Source organism: Mirounga angustirostris, unplaced genomic scaffold (genome assembly GCF_029215605.1).
Source record: "Mirounga angustirostris isolate CCGP_5_RB_7025 unplaced genomic scaffold, mMirAng1.0.hap1 SCAF_9, whole genome shotgun sequence".
In the NCBI taxonomy this organism is placed as follows: domain Eukaryota; kingdom Metazoa; phylum Chordata; class Mammalia; order Carnivora; family Phocidae; genus Mirounga; species Mirounga angustirostris.
The window spans coordinates 63,620,138-63,641,284 of NW_026991717.1; the positions used below are offsets into that span (position 1 = coordinate 63,620,138).

The window sequence follows — 21,147 nt, forward strand, 5'->3', positions numbered from 1 at the left end:
GCACTAAAAGAAATGAGAATGCAGCAAATAAAGATTAGCTACTTAAGAAAAGTTCTTTGGTTCTATTTTAAGAGAGGAGTTTTGTCTAGTTACAAGTCAGTCCTTGGATTCATGAGAAGATTTTATGTCAGCGCTTTTTTACAATGAGTTGGCACTAGAATTAGAAGTCCAGTTTATTTCTGATGAAATAGAAATGAGCTGACTATTTTCATCTACTGATAGTGGATGATGTTAAGGATCGCTTACATCACATTTCCTGGACTTTTAAAAAATGAATTCTGTAGCTACTATTTTCAGAGGAGTTGATAGGCAATTTCTTTTTTGAGCCTCCTCTTTCAGTTGACATGAGAATAACAATGGTTTGTGTCATTGAGCCTGGGTGGCTCAATGTGTGACAGTGTAATTCATCTTGATGTCAAGAGTTTTGTTGTGGGGTACCATCAGAGGTTAATGTCATGCTTTTAGACTCTCCTAGGAATGACATGTGCGTTGTAAGGTTTGAGTTGGGAGAGGTGACATGGGTGGGAATTTGGAGTGGTGACAGATAGGAGCCATTTTGGCCCATCACCCTTTTTGAGGAGCTCAGCTTTCTAAACCTGTGTTCTTCTGGTATTTGTGTGTGTGTGTGTGTGTGTGTGTGTGTGTGTGTAGAGGGGTTGAGAGCTTATGGCTTCATAAAGTGTTTCTGCAAATAGTATTTGGGGTGTAATGAGCCTTTATGTTATAAGAATTTATGAGAAGGGAAGGAAGACAGAATGATCTTAAGTAATGGATTTTGCCATTGAAAGAGGGGACACCGGGGTGCCTGGGTGGCTCAGTTGGTTAAGCGACTGCCTTCGGCTCAGGTCATGATCCTGGAGTTCCGGGATCGAGTCCCACATTGGGCTCCCTGCCCAGCGGGGGGTCTGCTTCTCCCTCTGACCCTCTTCCCTCTCGTGCTCTCTGTCTCTCATTCTCTCTCTCAAATAAATAAATAAAATCTTTAAAAAAAAAAAGAAAGAAAGAGGGGACACCATTCCATAGCTCATCAACTGAAAGGACCTCTAACAGGGACTGGTAAGCTGAATATATAATGTAATTCAGATGAGATCCAGGTACATTCAGAGGTATAATGTAATTCAACATGAAGGCCCCAGAGTTTTTTTTTTTAAATGTTACCCTGAAAGGAGAGGACATGTTCTTATTAAAAATCAGTGTTTTTATTTTAAGGTTCCCTCTAGACTTGAGTCTTTGCCCCAGAACAAGATAGAGAAGAAAAAGTATGAAAGAGCATCTTTAGAATCTTAAAATTTGAGGTTTTTCTGCTTATGACTTCTCAAGAAAACTCCTGGCACCACCTTTATTGTAAATTCCTGAAGGACCTGAAGTTTATTGCCCTTCAATCCAACTCTCTCTGAAATACAGGATGACAATAAATTCTCATAGCAGGAAGAAGCTCTCACCCTGATGGTGTAATTTTAATTTTTAACAAGCCCTTTGTTTCAATACAACCTACTGATTTGAAGGTGAGTCTCAGAGTAAACATGGAACATGCCTGGGGAAAAAAGTCCTGTTCCTATACACTTTTTCTGTCCTATCAGGATTTTTTTTTTTATGTTCAATTAGCCAACATATAGTACATCATTAGTTTTTGATGTAGTGTTCAAGGATTCATTAGTTGCATATAACACCCAGTGCTCATCACAACACATGCCCTCCTTAGTACCCAGCACCTGGTTACCCCTTCCCCCCACCCCCTCCCTTCTGTAACCCTCAGTTTGTTTCCTGGAATCCAGAGTCTCTCATGGTTTGTCTCCTTCTCTGATTTCTTCCCCATTTTCCCTCCTTTCCCCTCTGGTTCTCTGCACTATTCCTTATGTTCCACATATGAGTGAAACCATATGATAATTGTCTTTCTCTGCTTGGCTTATTTCACTTAGCATAATCCCCTCCAGTTCCATCCATGTTGATGCAAATGGTACGTATTCATCCTTTCTGATGGCTGAGTAATATTCCATTGTATATATGAACCACATCTTCTTTATCCATTCATCTGTTGAAGGACATCTTGGCTCCTTCCACAGTTTGGCTACTGTGGACATTGCTGCTATGAACATTGGGGTGCAGGTGCCCTTTCTTTTCACCATCCTATCAGGATCTTTTCAGTGACTGTAGGTTTGCTACTTAAAAGTGAATTAGAATTCTCTCCCAAGACTTGCCATGTTTGTGCTCTTCTGAGAAGGAATGATGTCCTATTTGAAAGAATTATCTTTCAAATCAGTTTTCCAAACTCTGTTATCATTTTTTTCCCCCTATAACCCTTTCTGATAGCTTCTAGTGCTTGATTCTTTATCTGGGCACCATGAAATGATTTGGCAATTTATACTTCAAGATGATTATGCTGCCTTTGATGGAGAAGAGACAGAAGTCAACAAGGAAAGTCTATCTCAGTCAGCCAGTCATTTCTAGAGTTTAGTGGACCCCAAAGCCAGACCATTAGCCTACTCCTAAGATTTCCGATTCTACCTGTTCTTATTAAAACTGGCAATCAATCGGTCAGTATTCTACATTCATTGTTAGCTCACCCAAAACTCAAGGTCTGCTTATTGTAATGCTTTGGCCTGCTCTTCAAAAACTAATTTGATACTTTATATGTATTTTTAGCATTTCTTCTAAATTCTTTTTTAGTCCTGTTTTTGACCAAAGGTGAATTCGTTCTCTAAAAGGTGACGTCTAGAGTTTGGCCCAAATTTGTAAGGACGGCTCCTCCCTTGGTAGCACTTCTAATGCGTCTCCACAACATACAGTTGTGTTGTCCACCCAGTGCTGTCATTCATTGGTCCAAAAATGGAGTTGTGAGAATGGTGTGCGCTTCACTTGTGTTTTTCCCATTTTCACAGTTCTTTGTAGAAACAGAACTGTACTTTGGGAAGGATTCAATAGATGACATTTCATTACCTTAGTAAAATATAAAATTATATGCTGTTGGGGCCCCCATCTTAAGAGTCCTTTCTTCCCAAGATTTTTTTTAAGTGTGGAGCCCAACATGGGGCTTGAACCCAGGACCCTGAGATCAAGACCAGAGCTGAGATTGTCGGATGCTTCCCTCACTGAGCCACCCAGGTGCCCCGTCTTTCCTGTTTGATATGGTAGGCTCCTGTTTTGTTCTTATTATTCCACAAATCCAGCGAATATGTTTCCTAAGCAAATCAGTCTTCAATTATATAGGAACTGGGAATGTTAGTAATATTTACTGTAATGTGTTTTTGTGTCTGCCATATTGGTTTAGGAATGGAATTTACCCACGCCTCATAACAAAGCCAATAATAAACAGGGATTCAGTAAGTATAAATATAAATTTCCATATGATTTATTGTTGTTCCTTGTACATAAGAAACGGTAATATACAACTTACACTGCTTTAGAATGTAAAATGGATAAAAATGTGTACAAAAAAAGCACATTCCTAGAAAAAGGTATTGGCAAATAGTAAAAACTGGGGCGGGGGGGAGTAACAAGCGAAAAACAAATCAAAAACAAAACAAAAACCCCAATAATTCTTCAATTCAGTGTGCAAACATTTTATAAAAATAGAAATACTAACTCTACAGGCAGTATTTCCTGATAAATTATTTAAATAGCATATCTACACAATCTGAGATCTATTCCAAGGGCAATGAGAAAATAATTTATAAAAATAAAGCAATGGTATATAAGATAGAAAAAACATAACTTTCAGAAAATGTATTTAACATTTCCATGCTATTTCCTTATTGGGAATACTTTTCTGCAAAGAATTTTTATACTATGTACAACATTGCCTTTTTTTTTTTTTTTAAAGGTACTACAGTAGCTTTAAGTTTGTAAGACACTTAAACTCTTTCTGCTTGATCCAAAAATTCTTTACTCAGTCACACAACAAATGAGGTAATATTTGTATATAAGTTTCACCTTTGTTATTTTTTTCTCTCTTTTGGAAAAACAAAAAAGTGTAGATGATTTTCTTCTCCCTGGAAATAGGCACAAGGGATGGGGCATGACAGTTTGAAAGGCCTCATGGCTTGCTTTGAAACTTAAAGACACTAGCAAATGGACAACTAATTACACTTGAAAAGACAAAAAAAGATCCCAAGTCATTCACTCTGAGCACAAAGCGAAGAGCAGCTCACTCTGATGTTCCTCGTGCCGTTCTTGAGAGATTTGTTGATAAATCTCCACTACCTGCTGTCACTTTCCATATGAAACCTAGATTCCAGGTAGAACAGAGTTAATAAATAATCTGTATTTACAATCTTACAGTCATGAAGACTCCTAACAAAGCTGATATGGATAGTCCTTACGCTTCTTCCTGTTCCATGAATAGTCTTTCAGACATATCCTCCAGAGTAAGTAAAAAATAAATATTTTATATTGTAAAGTGTTTGTAAAAAACAAAAATAAAACTCCATGATATTCAGGAAAAAGAGAGACAAGGAATGTTTTAGTTGATAATTTTGTGCCTTTCTAACCATAAAAATACGAACACGGCTGCACATTGCTTTGGAGGCAGCCTGGTGCTCACTGAGATGGTAGGTTTTCGGATTTTCCTGCTGCATCTGCACAAGCTACGTGTGGAATAAAACCAACAATTTCATGGTAAGCAGGCAGGGGCAGCCAGCACAGCCTTCCACTGGCTTAATTCTCACTCCCTATTGTGGTCACTATGGGTGATAGCTAAGGGATGGGGATCCGTGAGGAAGTCCAGAAGCCAGTCTTTCCCTCCCTTCCCTGCTTCTATTTAAGTGCCTATGTACGCGGGTTAATCAGCTAACACTGGTTAGCATCATGAAATCCAGCAAGAGTCTTCCAATCCCCTGAAAATGATTTAGTACCGAACATGTAACAGCTCCTCCATCTTGTCTTCATACAATCATCTCTTGGGGACATGCCCTCCCCTTAGGGCTTTGGCCCCTGCTCCCCCTCGTTCTGAGGGAGTCGGTCAAGGGTGGTGGTTTGCCAATTCTAGTGAGTCCTCCCTTCTCTCACATGCCTGGAAATGCTTTGGAGTCCACTGCTCCGAGATGGCTTCCCAATAGCACTCTACTCTGACAGAAACAGAGTGGACAGCCACCTGCTAGCTGAAGCACGTGCATGTGTTTGCTTTTTCAAAAAGCAAACCAACGAAATTGTTGATGTTCTTGGACGAGTCTCTTCGCAGTCAGAGGCTGCATGCGGAGTCTGATTGGGGAAAATGGCATTTTCTCAAGGCAAGTCCCATATTCTAGGAGTCCACAATGATATGCAAGCAGAGAAAAGGCAGGGAGGAGGGATCCTGGGGGTTTTCTTAAGCCCGTGGTTCCAGAAGGTGCAGCACCAGCATTGGTTAGGATCAGTCTTTTGATCAACAGTTTGAGGATTAGGAATCTGTTAAGTAAACACATAAATATACAAGCCCATTAATTCACGAAGGTACTGGCTTTATCAGTTAATAAATCAGCCTTCGTAGAGCTCTACTTTTATAGTAACCAAAGCATAATTTAAGATTGGCTACAGTTCATAGGCCTTGTTCTTATTGTGGTCTTCCACAGCAAAGTATCAACAACCCTTCTCTAAAACTGTCTTTTAAACAGATGCTTCCATAATTGGCACTCTCGATATTAGTCTGAATTAGAGATGTCAACTGCATTCACAGTAATGTTGCTCCTACCTCTGCATTCGTATTTCAGGTCGGAGAAGAACACCATTTCTTGAGAGAAGACAAACAACCCTAGCCTACCACCAGCATAGGTTTTGTCATAGATGGGTCCTGAGTCAGCCATGATTTTCTTCCCTTCATACATCACCACTCTGCAGGAAAAAGAACATCTCGTGAGTGACACTCCTACTTTTTGGTGGTCTTCTCCTTCCCCATCAGTGTGACTAAGTGAAACATCATCAGCGCGATCTTTACCTAATGAAGCCGGTCTTGGGCCGGTGGCTGAGACGCCATCTGTAGGCAGTGAAATCTTTCCAGCCTATGTGACGAGGGTCATGCCACAGAGTGCGCACCTGAAGGAAAAGGAAAAGGTACCAAGTGGACCTAAATTAGAGGGCTGCAATGTTGGGTTTTTCCAAGGCCTTTCATTTGATGCATGCTCTTGAATGTCCGTATAAAGCAGAGAGAGAGGGGAAGTCTTGTTTGAAGAGGCTGAAAAGGTCTTTGGATTTGAAGGTAACTCTTAGTTACAGCAAGTTCCCTTCTCAGACGCTATTAGGTTTTTACAAAGCAGAATGTAATGCTGCAGTTGATGGTGCTGGGAACTTGGTATCTAAGGACCCTCCTTGCCCCCCAGCATTGGGAGTGTCGGCCAAAGCACAGCATCCTGAGTGCTAGTCAAGCACGCATCCACTCTCCCTTCTCCGGGGCTTTGTTCTTACCTGGCCTGGGGTGTTTCCCGTGTGCCACAGGGCATTCCGCAGGTGCTCTCCTGGCCCCGTGGTAGAGTTCACGACTTTCACAGAAAGGCCTGAGTATCCCTGAGCCCTAGTGGGGTTGGTGTCCCAGTAGGACTGGGTGACTTGCTTCCACATTACGACATAAAAGCGGCTGCTAGACTGGTAGCCGAACACAAATCCAGCATAGTCGTCATCTCTTTCAGTGTTGATGAAGAAGGTGCCACTGAAGTCCACGGCATTAAACTCATCATAACCTAGGAAAAGGAGGCCAGACCCGGGTTAAAAGCTGCAGCCTTCAGAAGCTTCTCTGTTACATTCCCAGACAGCCTGAGGGAAACACATAAGCGCCAGGTTTTAGATTTGCTTCTTTCCCAGGTGAGTACTAGCCTTTTGTATGGAGAACTCACTACTCACCTACAGCAAGTCCGGGATCACAGTTGACGGTCTGGACAAGTTCTTTACCCTGATGGCGTACAACCCAGTTAGGGTCATTCTGGGATGTCCCTTTGGGGTCTAGAGGAATCATCTGGAATCGGCGGAAATCAGTCTCGCTGATATCAATGTTTTCAGGACAGATGTCATCGATGTCTGGCACATTGTCATGGTCAAAATCATCTTTGCAAGCATCACCTCGACCATCACCTAAGGTCAAAAAGGCAAGAGTTCAGTGAAATTCTGAAACATGACTGGTCTCAGAAATTGACTATCTATTCTAAGTTGGCATCTTGTCTCTTTATCCTCACAAATGCATTTAGTTTTGCTTTTATTTTCTCAATCCAGATAGCCGTGGTGTTGGTCTCTTAGAAAGGGGCTTCACTGACTCACCATCAGAATCCTTCTGGTCAGGATTGGGCACGAGTCTGCAGTTGTCCCTATCATCAGGAATGCCATCATTGTCATCATCATGGTCACAGGCATCTCCCTTGCCATCTTTGTCATGGTCAGCCTGGTTGGCATTGGGCACATAGGGACAGTTGTCCAGGTTGTTCTGGTGGCCATCTTCATCAATATCCTGATTGTTGTCACAGGTATCTCCAATGCGGTCTGAGTCAGAGTCGAGCTGAAAGAGACAGAAAGGGAAGGTAAATTGAAGTTTAAGTCATTAATGGGAAAGAGGACTTAATGGAAGCCTCTCCCATGTTTGATATGGCCAGTGGGGTTTCAGGTCTATAAGCTATTGCCAAAACAGTAGTAGTAGTAAAATTTTCTTGATCCTTGCGGCACCTGAGTGGCTCAGTCAGTTAAGCATCTGGCTCTTGATGTCAGCTCATGATCTCTGGGTCCTGGGATTGAGCCCCGTGTTGGGCTCCACACTCAGTGTAGAGGCTGTGTGGGATTCTTTCCGGTTTCCTCTCCTTCTTCCTTCTGCCCCTCCCTCACCTTGCTCAAATAAATAAAATCTTAAAAAATTTTCTTGATCCTTGTTTTCATATGAATTTTAAAACATATTTAGAGTTTTTAAATATAAAACTTTCTAAATAAAATCAATCACTAATGTACCTCACTTTAATGGATCAAAACATTAAGATTTCAGTCTGTTAACTGCTTATTTCTCAACATTAAATGAAATTCTTTGTGTCTTATTTTCCATCGAAGGTTCCAGTTATAAAACTGTTGACATGTCCACTTCTACTCTAGCTCATTAAATCATGGAAACATGGCACTGTTTTTTGTGTATATTGGGTCATGTGTATGGTGGAGATTAAGGATTTTAAAATTTTTTTTGTATTTGGTTTTAATACATCTAGTCTATGAGGATTATTTGTTGGTTCAGGTAAAGTCAAACTTCTAAGTTTCTTCAAAACTATTTCTCAGTACTTTCATATTCTTCAGTGTGCATGGGATGCTCAGAGATTATTTATACAGAGACTGGAATTTTTCTTGCAAGTAAGATTTACATAATGCCTGAATAGTTATATTATAATCTGAGGAACAAAACAAACTCTTCCAGGGAGATAAATGATATTGATGAAGTTTATGGTAACACTCAAACTCAAAACAGAGGACCCTCAATGCCATTTGCTCAGCAAAGCTATCCCAGAGCCTTCCACTATTCCTGTTACAGCCCACAGCTCTTTATCCTGTTGCTTTTGTTTTCCAGGACCTCATAAGAACAAGTGTTAGGAGGAAAAGCTGGATTTATCATTTCTGTGATCTTATACAATTTCCATTTTTAAAAAGCTGGTTTCCAGGTTTCTACAGCAAAGCATTTTAAAAAAAGACCTGCCTTAACTTACATTGCTAAAATATGATGGCCAATTACACGTGGAAAGAAATACTTTCAGACATGGAACCTGTTCTGGCTAATGTCTACATGTAGCACTCCCTCACACAGGTAGAGAATGATCTGTTTGCAATGCCAAATAATTTTGAAGAATGACAAACCGGAATTTCTCTAGCTTTTGGAAGTATTTTTAGGTTGAGGTTTTCTTACAGCCAGATTATATCGTTAGCCATGAAGATAGTTATTAATTTTCCTGAGAGTATTTTCCTTCCATCTTAGTCTCAGAAATGATTACTATAACTAGAGTTACCAGATTTCTGCTTTGTATAATTTGGTAGATCACACAGGGTAGGTAAGACCTGATAGACGAGTGAAGTTAAAAGATTGTCACACTAAGGATTTTTGGGATGCTCTCATGCAAGGAGGTCTCATGAAAGATTTCATTCTCATGAAAATATTGCAATTGGCTTTGAGACCTCTGAGAGCAATGGTCATGAAAGAGTTTGAACTCTAACTCCTTTTTTTTTTTTTTTTTTTAAGGGCCTAGCAAAAGCTATTCCAGTACTCTACTGGAAGATTCTCAATGGAGTCCACCTACCTGATCTGGATTGTATTCCAGAGGGCAGTTGTCACACTGATCTCCAACCCCGTCCATATCCGTGTCCCTCTGGTCCACGTTGTAGACATACTGACAGTTGTCTCGTTCATTGAGGATACCTACAGAGAACAGGTGACCAGTCAGGGCTGGAATCTCCAGCCTCTGGGGTTTCAACAAACTGCACCCCCAAAGCCAGGGCTGGAGAGAACTCAGGTGAGAGCTGAGTATGGTCCCCACTGCCCCCAGGCCTGCTGCCGTCAGGGAGGGCCTCACCGTCCCCATCGATGTCTGCGGCGCAGGCATCTCCTTCCCCATTATTGTCCGTGTCAGCCTGATCTGGGTTGTGGTTGTAGGGGCAGTTGTCACAGCGGTCTCCCACGTCATCTCGGTCATAGTCATACTGGGCTGGGTTGTAATGGAAGGGGCAGTTGTCCTGCAAAAGAATGGCGCATTTTACAACACTGTCCGTGCAACCAGCTCAAGCCTACAACCATCTGTAACATCTTCTACTTAATCCTCACTGTAGAAATTGAAAGCCAGGGCCTACCGAATGAAAAATGGATTCCTGTGGGTTACAAGTCGGTGAAATGTACATAGAAGGACACCGCCCCAGTTCTCAGTGTGTCCGATATAAATTTTACTGCAATTTAGGGAAGCATGTGAAACAAATCTGGGGAGCTGAGTGTCGTTTGTTCATACGTTGTCATTTCTTGCTCAAACCTGGGGTGGGGGAGGCTGTGAGGAAAACCCAAAACCCTCATTTTAAACCTTCTCTTGGCAACATCTAGGTGTTCCAACCGGCCCCGAGTAACTCTGCGTCAGAGTCTCGCACGAAGAAGGGGAACAGAGGAGGCATGGGCTACACCCTTACCCTGTCGTCTGGGATTTTATCATTGTCATCATCGTCATCACAGGCGTCACCGATCCCGTCCTTGTCATAGTCCTCCTGCCCGGAGTTGGGCAGGTTGGGGCAGTTATCCTGGAAAGAGAGGATGCACATGAAAGCTCGGTCCGCATGCCCCTCGCTCAGCCCGAGCCCGGGGCACGGCCCCCAGCTGCCCCACACGGACCAGAACTGCTGTGCTCCCCAATGGCATCTTACGGTTTCTCACGGGAGGACACGAAACTGAGCATTTTCTTGGGGGATATGTCGTTTGTACAAATACCCTGTGCTTTATATATGCTGGGAGCACTGGTCCTGCCCTGCTGGTATTTGGGAGAGTCGTGAACACTTTTCGGGAGGAAGGAACCTGCTCTGGAGTGCACTGGCCAACAGGGCCCGCCCTCTTCATGTTCTTGGCACCAGGGGATTAAATGTGAAGACTTCATGCCATTTGGCCTTTGTGTGATTTCATCTTTCACTTTCAAACTTTAAGCATTAAAAATGGCTCAGCCCCTTCCCTGGGTCAGGGCGACACGCCTTCTTCTGGGAGGCATGCGAGGGAAGCGGGCTCTACCTTCTTGCAGTGGTAGGTGGCATTGGCCACGCACACCAGGTCCTCGTTGGGCCATCCGTCCAGGTCCGTGTCCTCCCCGCAGATGATGCCATTGCCCGCGTAGCCGGGCTGGCACTCGCAGCGGTACATGGGGTCGCTGTAGTGGCCCAGGTAGCTGCACTTGGCGTTCTTGTTGCAGTCGTGCGTCCCGTCCGTGCAGGGGTTGCGCGGCTTGCACACCTGCGGGCACAGCGTCCCGAAGTGAATGCAGAGTCTCCGAGAGAGTCCCCGCATCCCTCGCCTCTCCACGGACACGGAGGCTCCGTGAGGAGGAGTGCGGGGTACCTCTGTCCCTCCCGCTTCTCCCCCGGTGGATGTACAAGCCCATCAGCTCGCCCCTGAGTCCCCAGAGCAGCATTTTCTAGTGTGAGGGGCTATTTCTCCCCCTGCTGGGTTTTCAATGGACTGTCCTGGCCCGTTTCTAAGCCCTAGGCCGTACGCTCGGCCCCCTGCCCGTCTTTTGGGAAGGCTGTGACAGGACAGGCCTCCCTTGGCCGGCTGTTTCGGCCACGGCCCCCGCTCGGCCCCCGCTCCACTCCCGTCGGGGGGTCTAGTCCTGTCTACCTGCTTGTGGGCGGTGGCGTAGTCCACACCCTGGCCGAAGGGCTGCGGGCCCGTGAAGCGCGGCGGGCAGGGCAGGCAGTTGTAGCCGGGGTCCGTGTTCTCACACCGGTGCTCGCCGCTGTGGTGGAAGCAGGCATCGGGTACTTCTCTGCACTGTGGGAGAAACAACAGTGTGCCTCCTGTGTGGGTGGCGCCGCTGCGGGAAGGGGCTGGGACCAGGTCAGCTGCTTCCCCGACGCCTGGTAACGCCGCCAGTATGTCCTCACCTCATCCACGTCTTGGCACTGGACGCCATTTCCGCTGTAGCCCGGGGGGCAGGCACCGCACTTCCAGCTGCCGTCTGGGTAACTCGTGCACTTGACCCCAGCAAAGCAGGGATTGGACAGGCATCCATCTGAGATCAGGGAGACAGGCACACGGTTGGTCTGAGCGGCTCCTGTCGGCCCGCTCGTCACAAGACAATGAAGCATTCAACATCGTGGGCTCTATGTAACCGTTCACGTGTTGGGATTACTCGGAAATGCCAGACGGATACTATAGTCCGAACACACAGGACCATTCAGAGCTAGAACTCCCCATCCCCCCCGCACCGAATGCTGACCATGGCTTTCAGTGAAACCACAACAAAGAAACCTGAACTCCCAAGGGTGCTCTTATCCTGGGCTGCAAGACTCACCAATTGGGCAGTCCTGCTTGTTGCAGATCTGGTTTTCTGTCGCGTCACCGACACAGTCCTTGCCTCCAAACTGGGGTGTGGGGTTGTTGCAGAGCCGGCTACGTTTCTGCACCCCTCCTCCACAGGTGACAGAACAGAGGTCCCACAGTGACCAGGGACCCCAGCCTCCATTGACTGCAAAGAAGTGAAGCACAGGCCCAAGTTAAGGCCAATTTTCAAACACCTCACCTGTCCCAGAACACTCTAACTTGTTCTCCACTCGTCTGACACATGGAAAGAATGTTTGGGAAGAGAATTTGAAATGGTTTCCTTTATGTTTTTTATTAAAAGAAGCTGCTGAGCATGCAGGACTTTGCTTCTACTTGTTCCCTAGGAAGTAACCTCCCCCCCAACCCCACGACCCACCGAACTAGAGGCCACAGACACCTATAGCCGCATGGAGCTGTTGAGCCCTCAGCTGTGTGGCCCGCTCTCACTTACTGGGGCACGCGTCTTTCTGGCAGGCTTTGGTCTCCCGGGCTTCGCCTTCACATGGCTTCCCGTTCATCTGGGGGCTCGGAGAATTGCAGAGTCGAATTCTTGTGATCACACCATCGCCACAGGTCACGGAACAAGATGACCATGGGGACCAGTGGCTCCAGCCGCCATCCTGTTTAACTAAAATACAAAGCTGACAGTTATAGGGTGCTCACCAGGTGTCAAGCTCTGTGCTAACCGCTTTGAATGCATTACCTAAATGAAATCCTCAAGATAACCCAATCACAAGCTATTATTCCCCCCAATTTGCAGGTGAGGAAAGGGCCTCAGGGAGGGAAGTTGTGCTCAAGGGTGCAGAGGTGAGCAGAACTGGGGTTCAGATGCAGACCGTTGAGAACCTGTACCCTTAATCTCTATGCTGTCTGGCTGAGGACAAGGCCAAGTCTGTGCTCTGCACTGCTAAGCGGCCAAGATGCTCACATCTCTTATCGCACTCCTGAATATGGCAGGTCCGCGTCTGGACGGAGGAGCCCTCGCATCGGTTGTTGAGACTGTCACAGGAGCGACCGCGCTGCTGGATTCCATTGCCACAGGTTGCAGAGCAGGAGGTCCACTCAGACCATGGGGACCAGCCGTCATCCGCAGAGTCGCTGGCTGCAGGGGAAGTGGGTTCATTTAGCGTGTGATCAGCGAAGACAAGCTATTCTGTAGCTGGCGCTCTTTAGGACCTTCTTCCTTTGCCAGAGGGCAAAAAGCCACATAGGTCTTAGGCCAGTAGCCGAAGGGTCTATCCCAAGTCCTTGCATGTATAGCAGCGGGGGAACGGAAGGCTCAGCACAGCCCCGCCTTCTCCCCACATGTTTGGGGCCTCCTGTCTCAGCATTTTAAGTGAGTTTCCCTTTCCTGACTTTAGATATCTGGATACGCATTTCCAGTCTCAAGCTTCCCAGAGCACTAGATGTGGAGGCGGCTCATGGGAGTCACTCCGGACTGTCAGGGGAGCCACAGACCATGTGTTTGGCAGATGAGTTGAAGGCAGCTTCGCTACCGCTGGCTCTGCCTCCAACTCGGTCATGAGGCTCATCAGTGTGCAGCTCCTCTTACCCTAGCATGTGGGGCCTGCTCCGGACATATTTTCACAAGAGAATGGGCTTGTTTACCGTCTGCCCGGGCCCCAGGACTGCAATCGCATGTAGCTGTATCAGACACAAGACAGAGAACTTGTTTCTCTTGCCGGCAGTTGGAAGTTTTCCTAGCAATCCCGGATTCAAGGTCAGGACTCCGCTGGTCCCCGGCTCGCTCAGTTCCCTTCCGCCCACACCTGAAGTGAAAGCTGAGCAGCAGCGGATACGCGCACGATCCTCACAGTGCCAACCGCGCTAGCACGGTCCCTGGACGAGACTACTTACTCTGAGCTGTGACCGGCTGTGTCCACCAGTTGTGTAGGGGTGTGTGAGGTGTAGGGGGAGTGCTACTTTCCTGCTTCAGGTCTTAAGTGTGCTGAATCATTTCATGACTTGTACGTACTACATTCAATATTGTCCCAGCAAAGTGAATAATTTATACTGGCAACACCAACCAGGGGATAGGGTGCCATGGAACAATACAGGGCCTTATTTCTGCCGAAACGGAAACTGCTCTTAGTCTTAGGCTTCCTACTCCTGCAGGTAAAATGGATGTAACCTTCAGGCCCAACTAAGTTCAGTGCAAGTGCTCAGACCGTCAATTTATCTGGTGAGCAGATTTTTCTTCCCTCTAGGCCATAGTGTTAAAATCTAAGCAGTCCATTTAGAGCTATTGCTGCTACACATTCGTCTCTCCTTTCCTCCGAGCATCAAGTCGAAATCAGTAAGCTGTGCCAAGATCATTATTGCCTAGAGAGCAGCCAAGCCGTCCGTTAACCAGATGGCGCAGCAGGAAACGGAGTTTAAACACACAATGGAAAGGGGGGTGGGGTTCCAGTGTCCCCTTTCAGCTGTCCTGTGTGTATGGAGAATGGACCTCGTCACTCAAGAACGGTTATGTGGTTTTACGAACTTACGCCAACACCGTGGGCAGCATTCTCCGTCAGGGACCGTGGCATTGGAGCAGGGCATGATGGGGCAGGACACTTTCTTGCAGATGGTAATGGAGTTCTGCAGGGCAAGAGGGAGACATGGGTTACTAAGCATATTGTAAGCAGAAGTTTATATACTGTAACATTTCAAATTACAAGACGAAACGTGGTCAGAGCTGTAAACACTCCAGTGGAAGGAGTTGAATAGATCTGTCTGATTTGCAGGCACCATATTGTGGAGACAGTTTTAGTGCCTTAGAGAGTCCTTAATTGCTACATGAGTGGTGGAAGTGACAGCATGTAGAATTTATCCAAAGGGAACCACCAAACATCTTGAGTCAAGTCTTTTAATCGGTGTCTGAAAATGAACTCCAAACGCAGTCAGGACTTTTAAATTTAAAAATTTTCCTTTTTAGAGAGACAAGATCAGTGAGCATTTTCCCCCTTCATGGATAGTTCTGGTTTTATATTACGTTGGAGACGAACAGACATCAAGGTGGCTCCCAAATCTAGCAATCCAGGATTTGTATTTAAGCGGACTCTGCTCAGTGCATCAGGCAAACCGAGGCGCCCGGTACTGGCTTTGGGGAGAGCCAGGGATCCACACACTGCAGGTGGTACCCTCTGAGCTAAGTGGACAGTTACGTCCTCAGTGTCCGGGCTAAGTGATTCGAACAAGCAGCACTGTATTAAGGGAATCTCGAGGTCATTGTTGAATGCAAGTCAGGGTTGGGGAAATAAAAGGAATGTTCCGACCAGGTTTTATTTACCAGACATTCAACACCTAGCCTTTGAACGAAAGCAGGTAAATTACTCAAATGTCTTAGCAGATTTGTTCTTTTAGATACTTAGCCTGAGGAATAATGAAGACTTTGAAAAACTTTGAGAGTTTCAAGATTTTATGGGAGGTCACAATTGCATCTTGAAACAAACAAAAAAAAAAACCCCAAAAGCAACCACTTTGGTTATCAGGCTATGGAGCATAGAAAGAGCTTGTGTGGCCATCTGGTATTTCCCTACAGACTGGCTTCAGACAGTGGAATGATCCCTCACCTGACAGCGGCACTCCGTGCAGCTATCAACGGTCCACTCCTCGTTATTCCTGTACTGAACTCCATTGTGGTAGCAGAGGGGAGGCCTCCTCAGCTCAATGGCCAACTCTTTGTTCTCTTCAGTCTAGAAGGGGGAGAAAGGTCATTAGTGTCATCTTCATTTTCATTGGGGGTCATCTGTGATACACCTTCAGGTGCTCATGCTAAAGGGCTAGGGAGTGGAGGCCACTGACCACTTTGCGGATGCTGTCCTGGAGCGTGGTCACGATGGTGCGCAGGCCCCTCAACTCCAGGACCATGCTGGACAGCTCATCACAGGAGATGCCGCAGATGGCCTGCAGGTCCTTCGTCTTGTGGCCTATGTAGTTAGTGCGGATGGCAGGGCTGGAGCCGTTTACCACATTGTTGTCGAGGGTGAGAAGGACATTGGTGGCTGCCAAGAAAGAAAGGAATGCCATGAGAAAAGTCATGGAAGGTCTTAACACAGCTGTTTTCACTGGCCAGCCCCTGGAGCTCCTAGCTGGAAAGACATTATACCTGGGGTGAAGGACACAGGGGGAGGGGAGGCACATAGGTGGATCACCCTTTGAGATCACTTTTATACACCTCTTAACTAAGTTACCCTGGGTAATTTATGCACAACCGCGGTTCCCTAAGTTTGTCAGCTTGTTTTGGGTGGAATCCCCTGAATGTCCTCATATGCCCCCCAGAATAGAAGGGTACTCACCGCTGGAACAGCCTTTATTCCTGAGGATGGCTTCTGGTGTGGTTCCGAAGACAAACCTCACGTTCTGCAGCACCCCCTGGGGGCAGAGGACACACATTACTTGTAGAGTGGTGGTGGGGGTGCTGGGGGGAAATGGGTGGGGGAAACGGTTTATGCCAGGAAAAGGACACAATGGACGTTCTAAAAGTTTGAAAGAGCTCCCTTTAGAGATTACCATGTCAAAATAACACACCAACGTAAACTGCCAAACAATCACAATCTTAATTGGATCTCCTGCCAAGTCTTCAGTACTTTACAAAGAAATCCGTTATCAGCCTACTTGGGTACACAGGAGATAGAATCGGATACTAAGGACAGGCTTAAATGATACTCTCCAGTGTCAAAGAGTTAGATGTGGGAGTTTCAAAGCACAGCTGCAAAAACCTAGATGTTTAAGCGAGGAAGAAGCTGCAGCAGCAAATAATCACTATTTTCACCTTCGGAGACTGGCTCCCGAGACCAGCTCCATCCCCATGGGGAATCAAATAGCAAAGTGGTATTTATTCTGCTCGCAGTATCCATTTCAAGCTACAGTACAATTGGTAGAATGCTTTGAAATAAGTTATTTTCTTGAAAAGAGCATAAGGAGTCTCTAAGGCTTGAACAGGTGGCTATAGGAAAACCATTTCTTGTTTCCTTTAGTGGTTTTCAAAGTGCGGTCCCCAGAACACCAGCACCAGAAGCTTCACCTGGAATTTGTTAGAAATACAAATCATCAGGCCCCATCCCAGACACACTGAATCTGCAACTCCGGGAATGGGGTGCAGCGGTGTGTGCTTTAACAAGCCCTGCAGGTGAGTCTGATGCTCCCTGACGTCTGAGAACCACTGCTTTAGGCCACGGGCAGGGTCTCCCATACCAGAAACCCTGCCTCTCCTGTTCTAGCCCTCCTGACAGGTCAGCTGCTGAGCAGTCAACCCCAACAACAACGAGGACGCCTCACCTGGAAGTTGTCATTGACCCCTCCTTTCGCGACGCGGAGCCTGGCCGTGGTGGCCAGGTCCCTGGTGAAGATGCTCTGGACAGGGACGTCCAGCTCCGCGTTCTCCATTTTCTCACAACCAATGTACAGCTGGGCCCGGTCCTCCTGCACAAACAGGGTGATGCTCTTCCACTGGCCGGTCGCCAGCAGCGCTTCTTCCACCGACACCACGTGTTGCATCCCCTGCACGGTCAGGCTCAGGTCCAGGGTGCCCGCTTTGCCATTGGAGACCACACTGAAGACCTGGCCCGAGTGGTCTTTCCGTTCTATGGCCAGCAGCGTGCCTCGGGTCTTCTTCATCTGCCTCAAGGAAGCCAAGAGAAGGAAGCCTTTCTCTGCCCGCACAGCATCCACCAGGTCTTGGAACTTGTCATCAGGCACTGGGGGGATTAGGTTGGCATCCTCAATGCGGAAAGCTGGGCTGGAAGGGTCAGGACCCTTCACGAGGCGGCGCCCGGAGCCCTTACGGGCAGCCCCGGTGAGTTCAAAGATGTCGAACACGCCGTTGTCTCCCCCAGACTCTGTTCAATAGGAGCAAGACACACAGTGAGCTTTCTAGGCTGAGGCCAGGGATGGCAACTCAAGGACAGGGCGAAAACTCTGGGCAACCACGGCAAGAACTGAACGAACACCAGGGTCAGAGGGAAACTGCCTGCTGATGTTCCGGCAGGGCTCTGGGGAGAGACACCTGGCAGAGGAGAGACTGGGAGGAAGGCACCCTCGGGCTAACCCGGACCTCCTCATCTTCCCTCTCCTCTCAAAAGGTATACATAGACTCACCGGGAATGCGGCTGGAGCCACATGCATGCAACAGGAATAGGACACTGAGTCCCCAGGTCAGCCCCATGGTGGAGCTGTTTGTGCCCAGCAGGGAGCCTGTAACAGGAAACACAGAGCCCAAGGTCAGAGGCAGCCAAGCAGGGAGGGTGGGCACAACCTGGGGGCTGGGCTTGGGGCCAGGGCCCTGGGGCATCCCCCTCTGGCCCCACATTTGCTGGACGGGGCAGGGGTGGGGGGGCGTCAGTATTTACTTTGGACAGGGCATCAGGAAGAAAAAGAGTCGAGGGGAGGAGACTGTAGTTTTAAAGTTGGGGGTTGGCCCTGGGGCAAAGACCAACCACCTGGGGACTTTTCCTTGGGAAGCTGAGGGCAAACAGCAGGACCAGGAGATGCAGTCTGGGGGCGCAGGGAGGCATGGGGAAGTAGAGACTCTCCTCTAGAAGACTGATAGAAAGGTGTGGGGAGCGCTGGCAGAATAAAAGAAAATCCTGGGGAGTCCTGACGAGTTGGTTTATGAACCCCAAGGCCGGAGAGAAGAGCTCTGGAGCCCTTTGACGACAGGGACACGGGGGAAGGCGAAGAGTAGGAGATCCGGGGTCCGCCGAGGGGCTGAAGCCTCGGAGCTCAAGGTGGCTGACCAGGGCAGCACTGGTCCTCGGCGGCCGCCCGGGGACTCCTTACCTGGGTGCACTCGGGTGCAGCGGCCCAGGGTGGCGGCGAGGGCGCAGCGACGGGCGCCGAGTCCCGGAGAGCGCGGGGCGGGAGTCGGAGGCTGCGCGGGAAGGGCTCGCGGGAGCGGGGACTCGGCGGCCGGCTCGGAGGCAGTGGCTGGCGAGGCGGCGGAGCGGCGCGCTTTTAACGGCGCGCTCACATTCCTGGGGATTCCTCTGGCCAATGGGAGGCGGCCGGGCAGGACGCGGGGGGGCAGTCTGGGTTCCTCTCTCCGCCCCCCGCTGCCCGGCGCATAACTTTTCAGCTAGAGAGTGGGGGGCGGGGGGGGTTCGGGCGAAGAGCGGTGGAAAGTCTCTGAAAAATAGGTGCCCGCCCACGCAGCCTTGGCGCACCCGCGATCAGCGCTTCGGCCCCGGAGTCAGTGTGGGCAACCCGAGCGGCGACGAGGCTTTAGCCCCCCAGACCCTTAGGGGGACTTTCAAGCAAACCCATCTCCTTGAATACCTGGGCGACGGCTGACACTTGGGGACTGAGCCTGTTTGTAAAACCGAATGAGCCCGCCCGAGCCCTAAGGGAGCTGAGTGCGGGGTCGCGTCGGCCCGCCGGGCGGTGAACAGAGCCCGCGTTCGCGCTGCCCGTCGGGGCACGCTTTCCGCAGCTGCCGGGCGCCCAAGTCCCCGCGAAAGTCGCCTCTCGCCCTGCTACCGCGCTTCCACGGCTGGCCGCTTGGGGGCGGCAGATGTATTCTGATGAAGGGGACGCGCGAAGACCGCTTCTTTCTAGCCAGGAATGTTCAGGAAACGTACTCCTATCTACTTCCCTCAAACCAGAACTGAGCTTGTGTCTTGAAAAACAGTTTTTCTGCCCACTCGTGCTTCTTAACGTGACTCCTGGTTGGAGGATTTGCGGAACCATCTGGCTCTGGGGTCAAACTATTTACAGAACAGACCCATAAAGTAATAAATTACCCTCCACCTATCATTTTATTTCCTTTTTTCCTCCCTCAACGTTCTTTTCATTTTTCAGCTCCTGAAACAGAGGTGTGGGTTACATTTCTGTGGGTGCACCAATTACCATGAGCGCAGCTGCTTAATGCTTCTGTCATTGGAAGTCTGGTCTCCAAACCACTGTCTCAAGCCAGCGTGACTCCAGCTGCCTGGAATTCCATTCATCTCTTAGGGCTGGGATGTCAGCAGCCACACTTTCCCTGCTGTGGACCTGCGCTGTCAGGCTGGCCTTGAGACTCAGGACGCTAGGTAGTAACTTTACCAAATAAGGATCTCAGCCACAGGCTGGGGAAAGCCCTCGGGTTCACCTTCCTTCTTAGGACTCACACCTGGCAGGACTCCTAACTGCTGGAAACACCCACGAGTTTGCGTTCATCAAAGGGCAGTTTCACTTTTCCTGTGTGGAAGTGTTGTGTGACAAGGGGCACGTGTGTGTGGATTACAGCATGAATGTTTTCTAGTTACTCAATATACATCGAGTACTTCTGGAAGATGACAAGTATGTTCCTAAGACACATGTTGGTTCGTTGCTTAAGTAATAACTAAACCTGAGAGCCAGATAGATTTCACATGTTGAGAGACAGAAACAAAAGTTTCTATAGGATAATTAGTCAAATCAGATTCCTGTTGTAGAAGTCATCGGTAATGACTCATCCAAACAGATCCGAAGATTCCAGAGTCAGCAGCCATACATGTCCCTCTCCTTCCTTCTCCCTAGCATCCTGTGTGCTCCTTGAAAGGCAATTTTTTCTTTTCACTTGCTATTAATTCTTCATCATATCAAGCACTTAGGCACAGTTTTTGGAGGGATGGCCAGCTGATGGCCCCCTGCTTATTCACCCACTTGCTAATTTTAGACAGATCAGCTGGGGGCGTAAGGTCCACAAGAGGCCCACAAAAAGGATACAGCTTCCCTTTTGTAGAAAGCTCATCTCCCCTGGGGAGATAGATAGGCGAGAAGAGAAGCTCACTTGAATGCCCCTTCAGGCTAGCTGCTTCCGTGACTAAGGGACTGTGGGAATCCCTCTGGATTTTCTTGGAACTTGGCTTCTTTTAACAAAACAAGGAGAAGAATTTTATCCTCAGACATGCTTTCCAGATAGGAAGGTGATCTGTACAGTGGCAGGGAAGAGCTATCTTGTCAAAGAAAGCTGACAGAGGTATAGGAGTTATTTAGCGCAAACACAAAGACCTTACCCCAGTCACAGCACTCTAGTTTTTCTGGTGGAAAGGACTGATCACAGTGGAGGGGGTGTTTGGGCAGCGTTAGAAACTTAACCCACATTCCACCTGGTCAGTGTATGCTGAAAATATTCCCCGGAAACGTAAATACCTCAGGGAAGCTTTGAGAGAAGCAGCAATGGAAAAAAGGGGAAAGAAAACCTCCACCTTTAAATGGAGGGT

At 47.9% G+C, this 21,147-nt stretch overlaps 1 protein-coding gene across 1 annotated transcript; it reads right to left on the bottom strand.

Annotated features, from left to right (window-relative positions):
• Positions 1–5,134: 5,134 nt before the first annotated feature.
• On the bottom strand, positions 5,135–18,905 carry THBS1 (thrombospondin 1). Its single transcript, XM_045900379.3, has 22 exons — positions 18,746–18,905; positions 18,065–18,160; positions 17,246–17,805; positions 16,264–16,339; positions 15,770–15,969; positions 15,538–15,660; positions 14,470–14,563; positions 12,909–13,082; positions 12,432–12,608; positions 11,952–12,125; positions 11,542–11,669; positions 11,276–11,428; positions 10,673–10,891; positions 10,087–10,194; positions 9,489–9,648; positions 9,216–9,334; positions 7,219–7,453; positions 6,808–7,035; positions 6,376–6,647; positions 5,909–6,006; positions 5,666–5,805; positions 5,135–5,382 (listed from the first exon to the last, which is right to left on the bottom strand). The coding sequence occupies exons 2-22, from the start codon at positions 18,129–18,131 to the stop codon at positions 5,375–5,377; spliced, it is 3,513 nt and encodes a 1,170-aa protein (XP_045756335.2). The 5' UTR covers positions 18,132–18,160; positions 18,746–18,905; the 3' UTR covers positions 5,135–5,374.
• Between the last annotated feature and the right edge of the window lie 2,242 nt (positions 18,906–21,147).